The sequence below is a fragment of the Paramormyrops kingsleyae genome, chromosome 1, assembly GCF_048594095.1.
Source record: "Paramormyrops kingsleyae isolate MSU_618 chromosome 1, PKINGS_0.4, whole genome shotgun sequence".
NCBI lineage: Eukaryota > Metazoa > Chordata > Actinopteri > Osteoglossiformes > Mormyridae > Paramormyrops > Paramormyrops kingsleyae.
Genome location: NC_132797.1, coordinates 19,395,534 through 19,410,087, shown reverse-complemented (window position 1 = coordinate 19,410,087; position 14,554 = coordinate 19,395,534). Strand labels below are relative to the sequence as shown.

Sequence of the window (14,554 nt, the reverse complement as noted above, 5' to 3'; positions counted from 1 at the left end):
GAGTGTACAGTGATGTGTGGGTCCATTTCACGAGCGACCCAAACTCGGCAATTATATTCAACCCCACAGTAAGTCAAACTGCTAAATTTAAAATACAAAATGAGGCTCAACCTGTTTTTTAACTAATATGCTTAAATGTTATTTTAATTGACCCACCCACATATCATTGGTTGCCGATGATCGATCCCACTAGAGCTACACTGCACCTCACCCCCATGGCCCATCTTGAGGGCACAGGAGGGTAGACCCATGTTACCCTTTTGGGCTATGCCTAGACAGACCCCATGTGTACAGATGCGACCATCAGGTGATTGCTCATGAGCTTCACCCCCTAGGCCTGGTTCCTGGAGCAGCTTTATGCAGCTTTTAACGTTGGAGGACCGTATAACAAGGACTTTTATATTGATATTTTAACGCCGGAAACTGTTTCCGCGTGCTGACATCATGTTCAGGGACGTATTGTGTAAATAAAACGGTATGGCACATGACTGCTCCTGAGAAGTTGTATGTTTCCGTTAGTTCTCCTGTCTATAACTAAATTACTTCAGCTTATGCGAGATAGCTTGGAGATCTAAGCATAAAATGTCGTCTTTAAAGTTTTGCGCTAATTTGTCATGGATGTTCACGGAATTGCAAGGATTCCCACAGCGCATGTATGCAGCAGCGGCGGCTGGGTTTCAGGCTGTGGAGGCAGCTTGGATTTACGATGCGGATATAAATGAGCTAAAAGAAGCCAAGCGGCGAACTGGACTCCGGGTCGTGGTCATTAACACTCCTCCTGGTAAGGAAACCAGTGAGTAACCTGCAGACATGTTTGCTTGGGGGAAATTATATCTTTTATTTTAAAATAGAAGTTTATAAACTGACCGTGTGGCGGATTAAAGGTTTAAGTCATTACGGTTACCTTACTGGTTCATATTTTCTGGTTTGTTTATTCGCCACACACGTGTTCAGGTGCAACAGGTCAGACAAATACATTTCATCAATGGGATTATTATGCGATTTGTTCATGTGTAATTTTGAACTCTTCAGAACGACCCATTTTTTTAGAAATGTTTGTAAACCTGACTGCAATGTCTAGGTGCTTAATTGTACATACTTATGGCCATGGGTCTGAATGAAAGTGCTGAATTCAATGATTGAGAGGTGTCCCAATACTGTACTTTTGTCTATACAGTGTATTTTTAAAGTCTCAAATAAATATGTTTAGATAACATGATGTTTCATGGTGTTACTTATGGGTCTTTACCCGAATATATTGTACATTTTTTACTTTCAGATTTAGTCTAGGTAATAGGTGATATTTTTTTTCCAAATACAACAGCCAGAATATTATGCAATAACTTATAGTAGCTGTTTTGGGTTTTCATTTGAGGTGTATGTGTTTAATTGCAGTTTTGTTTATTTGTTATACTGATTGAAAACAATTTGTTTTATGGGATATTCTTTAATACAGTGGTACCTTGGTTTGCGACCCTAATTTGTTCCGGAAACGTGCTTTTCTCATATGAAATAATGGAAACTCAGATAATTCGTTCCACAACCCAAAAATATTCTTATAAAAATGATTAATACAAAATATATCAAACATATACATAAAATTCAAACAGAAATGCATAAAAAATGAACCTACACTTTACCTTTGAAAAGAATCGTGAATGGTGTGAGATAGACGAGAGAGAGGAGAAGAGGAGGGTTATTTTGTAGGACGACTTTCACTATGATTAACGGAATTACTGCTATTTGTTGGCTCCATGGAATCTTTTTCTTTTTGTGCGACTTTAACAAGGAACCTATCCAGTGACAGTTGCTTTTGCCTCCTTTTCAATTTCGTGGAAATGTGACATTGCATTGTCTTTAAACAGATTCATCGCTCACACTGCTACAGCCTTATTCGGGTGGTGCTTTTCTACTAAATTTTGACTATATGAGTGAGGCACACAGACCGAGACTGAGCATGAGAATAGATTACCCACAATCCCGCAGTGATAGAGAAAGAGAGAAAAACCTTCGGCTCAGTTGTGATCACGTGACGCTAGGCAGACAAAGCGTATACGTAATACTCGTATTGCAAGACCTCGCTCGTTTATCGAATTAGAATTTATTAAAAATTTTTGCTTGTCTCGCAAAACACTTGCAGACTAAGTTACTCGCAATCCAAGGTTTTACTGTATTCTTAAATAAGCTGGGTAGTTAGGGGGTAATGTGTTGTACATATTGGGATAACACATGTGAATATCTGCAAATCATTAATGTTTTCAGGTAACATTAAGGCTGGGGAACTCGGTCTGGGTGCTGTCCCTGGCAGGCAGGCAGAGTTCAGACGGGGCTTGGAGAGTGCAGTGATGTTGGCAAAGGCCCTGGACTGCAGCAGGTAAACACTTGTATGTATGTATATATGGTTTATCCAACAACCTTTGCATGTCTGTTGCAGTAGTACTGAGTCAGTTATTCAATAGAAAAGAACAATAAATGGTCAGATTCCCAAACAGGCATCATGGACTGATCTTAATTAGTTAATCATGGTTTAAAAGTTTGTTAGTTACTTTTTGAGTGTGGAATTCCAACAGGTCTGGCGACCATGGTAAAAGTGGCTCGCAGGTTCCTTGACCTTGCAAAAGGTCAGGGTCTTCAGGTTGCTGGATCCTGGTTCCAGTGCCCTGAGCCACATTGTTGGACTGTGACACTGGTTGTGCAGTGAAGGAGATCAATCGCATGCTTGTGGGCAGATGCTGGAGGCTCCTACAGAACTGCAGGGTCTACAGAAGTGCGTAACTTGTGAATTCTGACCAAAGATTTGTCGTTGATATACTGAAGATCCAGCTTAGCTTCAGCAGGCTACCACCTACTGGGAGGATGAGACTGGACCTGGCCAGACTCCAAGATCTGGCTGTTTTTAATGAATTTGCATGCAGTTTGTGAGAGGAACTTGCTGACTTGGGTGTCACTGCTGATTCTAATGTGATTTGGAAGACCTTCCATGATAAGACACTGAGAGTTGTGTTGGTGTTGCCAGTGTTTCGAGAGGGAGGTGTTTAGTCTTGCAGGGCACCGTGGAAATTATTGAGAGGAGTTGTAGCACATCATTTCATGGCAACACACACACATACACACACACATAGCTTGTGTTCAGATTTCGTTACTGTTGTTTATTGTTAATGGCTTTTTAGCATATTTATTTTCATTCATTATCTCTGTTCAGGGTTGTTCATATTGAGTTCATATTGCATATTTTGTGTAATGCTGTAATAAATATTTTAAAAAAATGTAATATAAAAAAGATTCAAGGAGAAAAATTTGCATTCAGTTAACTGGTTAATAACAAAAATTCATATGCAGTTTGTATTCTGACTGTGGCGTGGTGCCAATAGCACACAAATAACATACGAGTAGGTCAACAGAAACGATGATGGCAATACAGTTAAGACAGGCATCATTGCACTGCTCGAGAGTCCACAAAAAGCTTGGACGTATGGGAGCATTTGAAAAACATCATTAGTGGTAATCTTGTGCAAAAACCAAATATTCTAATATGTAAGTATTCTATAGTTGCAGTCTTAATTTTTTGTATAGCATACCACAAGGAATAACAATTTTAAATGAAAGAAAATGAAGATCCACATCTGCCCACGTCTTGTAGTGTTTGTTTGTTATTGTGACTGCCATCTCTCCAGGATCCACTTGATGGCGGGTAGAGTGCCTCCAGGCATGGACCGAGCTTGCATTGCCATGGAGATGGAGGCTACCTTCATAGACAATCTGAAATTTGCAGCAGATGTCCTTTCAAAGGTTACTGATCCAGAATATTCGGGTAGCAGATTGTGAAATTAATGAGTTTATTTAATAATTTTTATTAGAAACAGCAGTGACAGATAAGATTGAACAGTAATGATCTATTATGTGAAAACACATTTATGAATATTGTCAGAGGATATTTTGTGGTCTGGTTTATAGGAAGGAATTCTTGGCTTGATTGAGCCAATTAATACCAGGATAACAGACCCACAGTACTTCCTGGATACTCCCCACCAGGGTAAATTTCTCAGTTGTTCTTTTAAGCTGCTCACGGATGTTATATTATATTAATTTTAAAAAGTATAATAATGAGAACCATTTTATACATTCATTAAGTTTCTTTACAAGTTATGATGATCACCCTCCAAATGACTTTTTATGAATTTTGAGGGTAAAATCGAGGGTATTGTATTTTATATGTTCCTAGCTGCTGCAATTCTGCATAAAGTTGGCCACTCAAACATGAAATTGCAGATGGTAAGTGAAACGTACCAAAATGTTTATAATACAGTAAAATCCCGTTATAACGGACTTCAAGGGAACTGGAAAAACAGTCCGTTATATCTGAAGTCCGTTATATCCGGCAGACACACTTGTGGTATAGATTATTATATTATACATGTAGTAATCCAACTTTACCTGACCAGATGCGTGACTATTAATAATCCCGACTAGGTATCTGCGCTGGATATCACCTGCATGCCGCGCGCCTTGTAGGCGGAGCCTGCATGTCCGTTATAGCCGAACAGAACTACAGCTAAAAGCGGCCCCGGGGACCAAATTGTTTATCCGTTATATGTGACTCCGCTATATCCGATGCTTTTTCTGCATGTCCTTAAAGGCGCATGGCCGGGACCAGTGGACCTTGTCTGTTATAGACGATATTCCGTTATAAGCGAGTCCACTATAATGGGATTTTACTGTAGTAAGATTCTAAATAGTATGTGATATCTTTCTTTATGTGAACTGTGAGTAATCCCTTGTTTTCCTTATTCAAGATTTCTTTTACGCAATGCCACTGGAAAGCAATAATTTAGTGTGTTTTTATGTATTTTGCCTTCCATGGGCTCTGTGTTGTGGATCAACTGGTAGCTTTGTGATCTTGAATTTCTAGGGCTGTGGATTAGACACCAGCTGACCTGTCTCTACTTTGATTTTCTCTGGGTATTTCCAAAGGTTTCCCAGGTGATTCTGGAACCCGAGGCATTGGACACACTTATAATAGAAATAATCATATGTCCATCACTATGAAAAATTGAAAGACAATTTATTTAATCTCATAATGGGCCTGACAAGTAACTTGCCCAAGAATTACAGTTTGGAAAGACTGCAAGTGCCCCTTAGTTTTTAAGGCTTGTTACATCATTCGTCCAATCTCTTCTTACAGGACATCTTCCATTGGCAGATAATGGATGGCAACTTAACTCAAAACATCCAGAAGTATTTCCCTATAATAGGTAAGTGAAATCACTCATGTAAATTGTGAGGTTAATATAAGCAAAATTAGCAGCAGGACTAATACACAAAAAAAATTCATTTCCTTATGCAGCTAATGCTAATTATTGGTGCAGTTAGTTCGTTAAGCTTTTGGGACTTTTTACACGTAATGAAAAATTACATTTCGGTTCAGGTCACGTGCAGATTGCCCAAGTTCCTGATCGTAACGAGCCAGACAGCTCCGGAGAGGTGAACTTCCCCTACCTCTTTGACCTGCTGGAAACAGTTGGATATAAAGGCTACATTGGATGTGAATATAAACCAAACAGTGAGTGGTTTTATGTCTCCAGAGTCAAATTATCATTTTAGCACTGAACATAAGATACAAGGGGAGGCATGGTTGTACAGTGGTTAGTACTCTTGCTTCACACTTCTGGGACCGGGGTTCGAGTCTCCTACATGTGTGGAGTTTGCCTATCCTCCCTGTGTGGTTTCCTCTGGGTATTCCAATTTACCTGAGGTGTGAATGGCGTGTGTGCCCTGCTATTGCTTGCCACCCCATCCTGGGTTACTCCCTGCCTTTCGCCTATAGCTTCTGCAGCCCTGCATAGGACAAGCAGGTATGGAAGGAAGTACATTGGCTGCAGTATGGTCACGGTACTGATAAGACATTTTTAATGACCTTTATCCTAGGATTACTAATTAAATAACACATTAAAATAGAAGTGTTTTATGGAAGTTCAGATGTGTTAATTTTAGTCTATATAATCTTTTGTGATTAACTGAAAGCAGATTTATCCAAACATTAGAATTTTAGATTTAAAAAACAAAACAGACATTAACAGTAGCAGTCTAGTGTGCGAATAATAAAAAATTGAGTACATCCATAAATTAGATGCAAAGATGAGATGGAACTGAAGCTGTGTCATTTTTGTTACTTCAGGTACAACTGAGGCTGGTTTGGGATGGCTCAGAGAGTACTGGAATAATCACAAGACGAAAGACGCTGGTGTACCTTCATGCCCTTCAGATCCTTGAAGACTGTTGAGAATCCAGTGGATAGTATTATTGATAATTTTAAGTGTATAATTCACAGTAGTAAATTAATTGTACATTGCTTTCAGATCAATTACCAGTCCAGATGAAAAAAATGTAAACTGTAAACCATGTATGTTGCCCAGTATTACATTTCCAGCTTTGTAATAATTTGCTAATTATTTTGTTGTTATTATATTCTTTCCAGATATAATTTTTAATTTCTACACTTAGTTCCAAAATCATGCAGCTCGGTATTATATGCACTGCAGTTGTGACATTGTGAATGACCTCAAATCATATCATAGATATTCTGGACCTGAAAAAAACTTTAAAATTGTTTATACTGTTGTTAGAGATAGATAGTTATAATGATGCTGGGACTAAATTGCTTTAGGGGGAAGAGCACTCTTTTATTTGCAGCCCTAAAAAGGACCAGTCACAATCACCAAACAACCACCGACACACATGAAGGGGAAACGCAGGGAGGTCAGATGTCAGACAAAAAGACACACAAACAGTGGGTAGTTTCCACAATGGCTAAAGACATGCGAGGATCGGACAGGATTCATATATGACACAGGCAAGGACGCATGACAATAGGGATACAACACAAGTATTTACAATAACACATACAGGGGCTATTTACAATGCCCCCAGAGCATGTGTTGAAATGTTAATTAGCTCCACTACGTGGAGGTATCGTGCTGGTGCTGCAGTATATTCAGCTCGATAGCCACTGGTTTTATTGATTATAACCATGTACTTAGCTTGATGAAAATAGTTTCACTGGAATGTTTTAATAGATTAAAAATCCATATTTCTCTATATAGTCATATATTTTATTGATAATATCCGTATATTTAGCTCCATAGAGACGTTTAATTTTCTACGATGCATTCGATTATCTCTCTGAAGTTGTAAATTCCGAGGTGTGTCACGTCACATCCCACCAATCACTGGTTCCAGCTACATCTTAGAACAAACATGGCTGCCTCCACAAACATGCTGTTGTTGTGTATTGTTGCTTTATATTTTAGCAGATATGGAGCAAACAAACAAGAAACACAAACTGGTCAAACCACTTTAAAAGCTTTATAATATTATGGTAGATCCATAGCAATATTCTTTTTCTGAGAGGCAATTAAACTACAAACAAACAAAAGACACAAGTCTGGTAAAAATCTGATATTGCATGCTAGGATACTGTTTACGGTCATGATATAATATTCTCTAAATTGACCACATGAAATTATACTTTTCAGCAAGTGAAAACTCACACTTTGTGGAATGTCACACATTGTGTCGGTACGTGAGATTAAGGAATAAGGAGAACTTGATTTCACTGGTGCATTGGCTTTGAAGCTTGGAAGCATGCTAATATAATGCCCATATTTAAAAAAAGAGGATAGAAGTAATCCAGCAAACTATAGGCCAATCAGTTTAACTTGCATAACTGGAAAAGTAATGGAAGCTATAATCCAAGTGAAAATGGTAGATTACTTGGATTCAAATAACAACAACAACAACAAATTTATTTTTGTATAGCGCATTATCACAACATTACATTGTCCCAAAGCGCTTTACAGCATCCCCACCCAAAGCCCCCAGTGAGTAAGCCATAGGCGACAGTGGCAAGGAAAAACTCCCTAGAAGGAAGAAACCTTGGGAGGGACCAGACTCAAAGGGGGAGCCCATCTTCCAGGGGCCGGCAGGGAGAGTCAAATACAGTTAAAAATAACATTCTGAGGTATAGTCAACATGGATTTAGGAGAGGTAGATCCTGTTTAACTAATTTACTTGAGTTCTTTGAGGAAGCTACAAGAGAAATTGATCACAAAAAGGCCTATGATGTGATTGATTGATGTCTACTTAGATTTCCAGAAGGCCTTTGATGTTGTCCCCCACAAATGGCTCTTTCTTAAGATCAAAGCTGCAGGGATTGTAGGAATTAGGATTTAAAACTGGTTAACAGACAGGAAGCAATAAGTAGTTATTAGAGTCACAATATATTATGGGTTCCACTGAAATAAAGATAACTGATTAACTGGATAAACTGATGCGTCAGTGCTGTCACTCTAGCTTTACACTAGAGTGCTGATGTTCAGGGAGTCCCCATGCCTGTGTTCCCGCCTGTCTCTCCCTCTTTCTCATGCTGCTATACTCAGATCTGCCGGAGCCTAGACGAATATTGCACTCGATCATTTTGCTTGCACTGCCTCTGGTTTCCTCAACTCTGGCTAATACACAATTATTCTTACTTCCTCCCTCACCCCTTCTGGGGTGTGCTCCATGGAGCACAATGTCGTTGAAGAGTTTATGCCTCTGCGGCCTGCAAGACAACTACCTCCACCTCCGGCAACTACCCTCCAACCTGCCTGCCCTTGGCTCAACACGATGCCTCGCCATCCTTCCCTGCGGCTGTGCCTCTATTAATCCTGCCATCGTGCATCAAGCACCCCGTGCCTGCACCGGTCAGCCGCTGCATTGAGACATATATTTCAACCCCTGTATTAGCTTAGTCATATCATCTTGTTTGTCTGACTCATCTGCCGGCCCCTGGAGGATGGGCTCCCCCTTTGGGTCTGGTTCCTCCCAAGGTTTCTTCCTCTTAGTGAGTTTTTCCTTGCCACCGTTGCCTTTGGCTTACTCAATGGGGGGTCCTTACGAGGCAGAAATGTAAAGCGCATTGAGACAATGTAATGTTGTGATAATGCGCTTTATAAATAAAACTGAATTGAATTGATTATGAGAAAGACCTCGGTGTGTATGTTGATGATTCCATGTCCCACTCTTACCAGTGTGGGGAAGCAATAAAAAAGGCTTGCGCACACATGCGCACACACACACATGTATATATGCACAAACACACGTACATATGCACACACACACACACACTTTCACATCCACACACATACACATAGAACACGCACACACACGCACACACAAGAGAGCCCAGGGCTTTCTTGCCCTATTTTATCCCTCTCTCTCCTTGTCTGGTTGTGTGTGTGTGTGTGGGTTTGGCTTCCATTCTTTCTTCTCAGATGCAGATACTGGTGCGGCGATATCCAGACTGTGTTACTGTTGGTCTGCTTATGTATCTTTTTCTTTGGTATTAATGTATTTAATTGCAGAAGCAGATACTGGCACAAGCATATTCCCTATCATAATGGTACCATTGGTTTCTTTGTATGTATACTTTTTGTGCGTGTACCTGGATTTTATTTTTCAGATAACAGTAGCTGGTGTGATGACACAATGTCCAGCAGTAAGATGCAGAAGCTGTCCTTTTGTTACTCTTTCCTTTTTGCTCTACTTTTTCTTCAGTTGTCATGTATTATTTATCTTTCCCTGTCTCTCTCTGTCTCACCTGACCCCCCCCTTTTTTAATTAATTTTTTCTGTATTTGTTTATTTATTTTTCTTCTTCTTCTTCTCTATCCTCTTTCTCTCCCTCCTCTCTTCCTCTCTCTATCTCTTCTACCTCAGTTAACTTCCCCTGTCAGCTCCGGCTTTGAGGTGCAATAATCAAAAATGGTTAATAAAGAGTATACCTCAAGTAACAAGAGGAGCTAAATCCGAAATAAAAGTGTTGGCATAATGAAGCACCCAGACTAACATCCTACTTGCAAAACTACCGGGCACGACAGGGGTAAAAAAAAAAAAGGATGAACCTATTAAATTAATGGTGAGATCTTGCCTTTTGGTTTCACAGTTCCATTCGATTATTGCTTGCTCATTTAGACCAGTGATTCAAATGGGGATTTGGGAATGACTCACACCAATTCTCTCTTGGCCATTCTCTGAGGTCAACATGCTAGAATTTTCCATTTTATTACATGTATCGGCTGTTTTCTATGCAAAGCGAAGACACTTCTCAAAGTTTCCTTAAGAACCAGCAGGAATGCCATGCCAGGTGAGTCAAGGTTGACAGGGTCCATTGTCTACACTGAAGAAGCAACCACGTCTGGTCTTGGTCCCATGGTGTAATGGCCAGCACTCTGGGCTTTGAATCCAGTGATCCGAGTTCAAGTCTCGGTGGGGCCTTTGTCTTAAGACATGCTACTTTCTTGTATGATTCTGTGTGAAGGGACCAGCCATTGTTCCCCTGTGAGCCAAGGGAGGTGTGTCTTTGCCCGTTTGGTTCAATTATGCTGCTACTTCTTGCTCCGATCCCCTCAAGCTACCATTTACTTCCGTGTGTCAGCTGTATCACACACATACTGCAGATATATCTGAAAGGTTCACTAATGTCCAACAGGAAAGTTGTGCCGTTTTGGTCAAGGTTTGCCATGTCCATAGGCTACGGTGAAGCAGCAGCAAGACGGGAAGGGAATCCAAGGTCCCATGGTGTAATGGTCAGCACTCTGGACTCTGAATCCAGTAATCCGAGTTCAAGTCTCGGTGGGACCTCCTGCCTGGATGATCGCTTACTGCGTTCCGCACGTAAGGAGCACCGGTGTTTGCCTTAACAGCATAGGCGAATTGGTTTTTTGCCGATTACTTTTTTTCGATTGTCCTGCATCATATGACTCCATTCATCTAAACCTAGCCAACGTCAACATTCCTGCAACTTGAGTTTGGCGGCTAAAAGGAGCAGCACACTCCCCGTCGGGGAATCGAACCCCGGTCTCCCGCGTGACAGGCGGGGATACTCACCACTATACTAACGAGGAGATAGGCAAAGAACACGCCTGCCCAAACGCCTCCCGTGGCTGTGGTATACTTATGTGTTCTTCAAATTACATTGTGTTTGATGCTGTGATACCTGCATGACAGCAAACAAAATGTATTAAACTTTACTCAGTGGAAGCGTCTCTATTAAGACAAGATGAACCTATTAAATTAATGGTGAGATCTTGCCTTTTGGTTTCACAGTTCCATTCGATTATTGCTTGCTCATTTAGACCAGTGATTCAAATGAGGATTTGGGAATGACTCACACCAATTCTCTGTTGGCCATTCTCTGCGGTCAACATGCTAGAATTTTCCATTTTATTACATGTATCGGCTGTTTTCTATGCAAAGCGAAGACACTTCTCAAAGTTTCCTTAAGAACCAGCAGGAATGCCATGCCAGGTGAGTCAAGGTTGACGGGGTCCATTGTCTACACTGAAGAAGCAACCACGTCTGGTCTTGGTCCCATGGTGTAATGGCCAGCACTCTGGGCTTTGAATCCAGTGATCCGAGTTCAAGTCTCGGTGGGGCCTTTGTCTTAAGACGTGCTACTTTCTTGTATGATTCTGTGTGAAGGGACCAGCTATTGTTCCCCTGTGAGCCAAGGGAGGTGTGTCTTTGCCCGTTTGGTTCAATTATGCTGCTACTTCTTGCTCCGATCCCCTCAAGCTACCATTTACTTCCGTGTGTCAGCTGTATCACACACATACTGCAGATATATCTGAAAGGTTCACTAATGTCCAACAGGAAAGTTGTGCCGTTTTGGTCAAGGTTTGCCATGTCCATAGGCTACGGTGAAGCAGCAGCAAGACGGGAAGGGAATCCAAGGTCCCATGGTGTAATGGTCAGCACTCTGAATCCAGTAATCTGAGTTCAAGTCTCGGTGGGACCTCCTGCCTGGATGATCGCTTACTGCGTTCCGCACGTAAGGAGCACCGGTGTTTGCTTTAACAGCATAGGCGAATTGGTTTTTTGCCGATTACTTTTTTTCGATTGTCCTGCATCATCTGACTCCATTCATCTCAACCTAGCCAACGTCAACATTCCTGCAACTTGAGTTTGGCGGCTAAAAGGAGCAGCACACTCCCCGTCGGGGAATCGAACCCCGGTCTCCCGCGTGACAGGCGGGGATACTCACCACTATACTAACGAGGAGACAGGCAAAGACCACACCTGCCCAAACGCCTCCCGTGGCTGTGGTATACTTATGTGTTCTTCAAATTACATTGTGTTTGATGCTGTGATACCTGCATGACAGCAAACAAAATGTATTAAACTTTACTCAGTGGAAGCGTCTCTATTAAGACAAGATGAACCTATTAAATTAATGGTGAGATCTTGCCTTTTGGTTTCACAGTTCCATTCGATTATTGCTTGCTCATTTAGACCAGTGATTCAAATGAGGATTTGGGAATGACTCACACCAATTCTCTGTTGGCCATTCTCTGCGGTCAACATGCTAGAATTTTCCATTTTATTACATGTATCGGCTGTTTTCTATGCAAAGCGAAGACACTTCTCAAAGTTTCCTTAAGAACCAGCAGGAATGCCATGCCAGGTGAGTCAAGGTTGACGGGGTCCATTGTCTACACTGAAGAAGCAACCACGTCTGGTCTTGGTCCCATGGTGTAATGGCCAGCACTCTGGGCTTTGAATCCAGTGATCCGAGTTCAAGTCTCGGTGGGGCCTTTGTCTTAAGACGTGCTACTTTCTTGTATGATTCTGTGTGAAGGGACCAGCCATTGTTCCCCTGTGAGCCAAGGGAGGTGTGTCTTTGCCCGTTTGGTTCAATTATGCTGCTACTTCTTGCTCCGATCCCCTCAAGCTACCATTTACTTCCGTGTGTCAGCTGTATCACACACATACTGCAGATATATCTGAAAGGTTCACTAATGTCCAACAGGAAAGTTGTGCCGTTTTGGTCAAGGTTTGCCATGTCCATAGGCTACGGTGAAGCAGCAGCAAGACGGGAAGGGAATCCAAGGTCCCATGGTGTAATGGTCAGCACTCTGAATCCAGTAATCTGAGTTCAAGTCTCGGTGGGACCTCCTGCCTGGATGATCGCTTACTGCGTTCCGCACGTAAGGAGCACCGGTGTTTGCTTTAACAGCATAGGCAAATTGGTTTTTTGCCGATTACTTTTTTTCGATTGTCCTGCATCATCTGACTCCATTCATCTCAACCTAGCCAACGTCAACATTCCTGCAACTTGAGTTTGGCGGCATTCTTTAGTTCACGGCTAAAAGGAGCAGCACACTCCCCGTCAGGGAATCGAACCCTGGTCTCCCACGTGACAGGCGGGGATACTCACCACTATACTAACGAGGAGACAAGTAAAGACCACGCCTGCCCAAACGCCTCCCGTGGCTGTGGTATACTTATGTGTTCTTCAAATTACATTGTGTTTGATGCTGTGATACCTGCATGACAGCAAACAAAATGTATTAAACTTTACTCAGTGGAAACGTCTCTATTAAGACAAGATGAACCTATTAAATTAATGGTGAGATCTTGCCTTTTGGTTTCACAGTTCCATTCGATTATTGCTTGCTCATTTAGACCAGTGATTCAAATGAGGATTTGGGAATGACTCACACCAATTCTCTGTTGGCCATTCTCTGCGGTCAACATGCTAGAATTTTCCATTTTATTACATGTATCGGCTGTTTTCTATGCAAAGCGAAGACACTTCTCAAAGTTTCCTTAAGAACCAGCAGGAATGCCATGCCAGGTGAGTCAAGGTTGACGGGGTCCATTGTCTACACTGAAGAAGCAACCACGTCTGGTCTTGGTCCCATGGTGTAATGGCCAGCACTCTGGGCTTTGAATCCAGTGATCCGAGTTCAAGTCTCGGTGGGGCCTTTGTCTTAAGACGTGCTACTTTCTTGTATGATTCTGTGTGAAGGGACCAGCTATTGTTCCCCTGTGAGCCAAGGGAGGTGTGTCTTTGCCCGTTTGGTTCAATTATGCTGCTACTTCTTGCTCCGATCCCCTCAAGCTACCATTTACTTCCGTGTGTCAGCTGTATCACACACATACTGCAGATATATCTGAAAGGTTCACTAATGTCCAACAGGAAAGTTGTGCCGTTTTGGTCAAGGTTTGCCATGTCCATAGGCTACGGTGAAGCAGCAGCAAGACGGGAAGGGAATCCAAGGTCCCATGGTGTAATGGTCAGCACTCTGAATCCAGTAATCTGAGTTCAAGTCTCGGTGGGACCTCCTGCCTGGATGATCGCTTACTGCGTTCCGCACGTAAGGAGCACCGGTGTTTGCTTTAACAGCATAGGCAAATTGGTTTTTTGCCGATTACTTTTTTTCGATTGTCCTGCATCATCTGACTCCATTCATCTCAACCTAGCCAACGTCAACATTCCTGCAACTTGAGTTTGGCGGCATTCTTTAGTTCACGGCTAAAAGGAGCAGCACACTCCCCGTCAGGGAATCGAACCCTGGTCTCCCACGTGACAGGCGGGGATACTCACCACTATACTAACGAGGAGACAAGTAAAGACCACGCCTGCCCAAACGCCTCCCGTGGCTGTGGTATACTTATGTGTTCTTCAAATTACATTGTGTTTGATGCTGTGATACCTGCATGACAGCAAACAA

The 14,554-nt window shown here is 41.9% G+C and overlaps 1 protein-coding gene and 9 non-coding genes across 10 annotated transcripts; 6 read left to right on the top strand and 4 right to left on the bottom strand.

The window, feature by feature from the left end:
* Positions 1-446: 446 nt before the first annotated feature.
* On the top strand, positions 447-7,095 carry hyi (hydroxypyruvate isomerase). Its single transcript, XM_023807385.2, has 8 exons — positions 447-781; positions 2,263-2,374; positions 3,675-3,789; positions 3,955-4,033; positions 4,223-4,272; positions 5,183-5,252; positions 5,426-5,560; positions 6,176-7,095. The coding sequence occupies exons 1-8, from the start codon at positions 583-585 to the stop codon at positions 6,268-6,270; spliced, it is 855 nt and encodes a 284-aa protein (XP_023663153.1). The 5' UTR covers positions 447-582; the 3' UTR covers positions 6,271-7,095.
* A 3,146-nt stretch (positions 7,096-10,241) lies between these two features.
* On the top strand, positions 10,242-10,313 carry trnaq-uug (transfer RNA glutamine (anticodon UUG)). Its single transcript has one exon. It is a non-coding gene; the product is annotated as a tRNA-Gln (tRNA).
* Positions 10,314-10,607: 294 nt separating this feature from the next.
* trnaq-cug (transfer RNA glutamine (anticodon CUG)) lies at positions 10,608-10,679 on the top strand. Its single transcript has one exon. It is a non-coding gene; the product is annotated as a tRNA-Gln (tRNA).
* Positions 10,680-10,870: 191 nt separating this feature from the next.
* On the bottom strand, positions 10,871-10,942 carry trnad-guc (transfer RNA aspartic acid (anticodon GUC)). The gene has a single exon. It is a non-coding gene; the product is annotated as a tRNA-Asp (tRNA).
* Positions 10,943-11,404: 462 nt separating this feature from the next.
* On the top strand, positions 11,405-11,476 carry trnaq-uug (transfer RNA glutamine (anticodon UUG)). Its single transcript has one exon. It is a non-coding gene; the product is annotated as a tRNA-Gln (tRNA).
* Positions 11,477-12,026: 550 nt separating this feature from the next.
* Positions 12,027-12,098, bottom strand: trnad-guc (transfer RNA aspartic acid (anticodon GUC)). Its single transcript has one exon. It is a non-coding gene; the product is annotated as a tRNA-Asp (tRNA).
* Positions 12,099-12,560: 462 nt separating this feature from the next.
* trnaq-uug (transfer RNA glutamine (anticodon UUG)) lies at positions 12,561-12,632 on the top strand. The gene has a single exon. It is a non-coding gene; the product is annotated as a tRNA-Gln (tRNA).
* A 567-nt stretch (positions 12,633-13,199) lies between these two features.
* trnad-guc (transfer RNA aspartic acid (anticodon GUC)) lies at positions 13,200-13,271 on the bottom strand. Its single transcript has one exon. It is a non-coding gene; the product is annotated as a tRNA-Asp (tRNA).
* A 462-nt stretch (positions 13,272-13,733) lies between these two features.
* trnaq-uug (transfer RNA glutamine (anticodon UUG)) lies at positions 13,734-13,805 on the top strand. Its single transcript has one exon. It is a non-coding gene; the product is annotated as a tRNA-Gln (tRNA).
* A 567-nt stretch (positions 13,806-14,372) lies between these two features.
* On the bottom strand, positions 14,373-14,444 carry trnad-guc (transfer RNA aspartic acid (anticodon GUC)). Its single transcript has one exon. It is a non-coding gene; the product is annotated as a tRNA-Asp (tRNA).
* Between the last annotated feature and the right edge of the window lie 110 nt (positions 14,445-14,554).

What these genes read in the sequence shown, in the direction of transcription:
- hyi (XM_023807385.2), top strand. Translation starts at nt 583, where the DNA reads ATGTCGTCTTTAAAGTTTTGCGCTAATTTGTCATGGATGTTCACGGAA. An exon ending in CAGCAGATGTCCTTTCAAAG is followed by an intron (nt 3,790 to 3,954) that starts GTTACTGATCCA and finishes TCTGGTTTATAG; the next exon opens with GAAGGAATTCTTGGCTTGAT. An exon ending in CAAACATGAAATTGCAGATG is followed by an intron (nt 4,273 to 5,182) that starts GTAAGTGAAACG and finishes CTCTTCTTACAG; the next exon opens with GACATCTTCCATTGGCAGAT.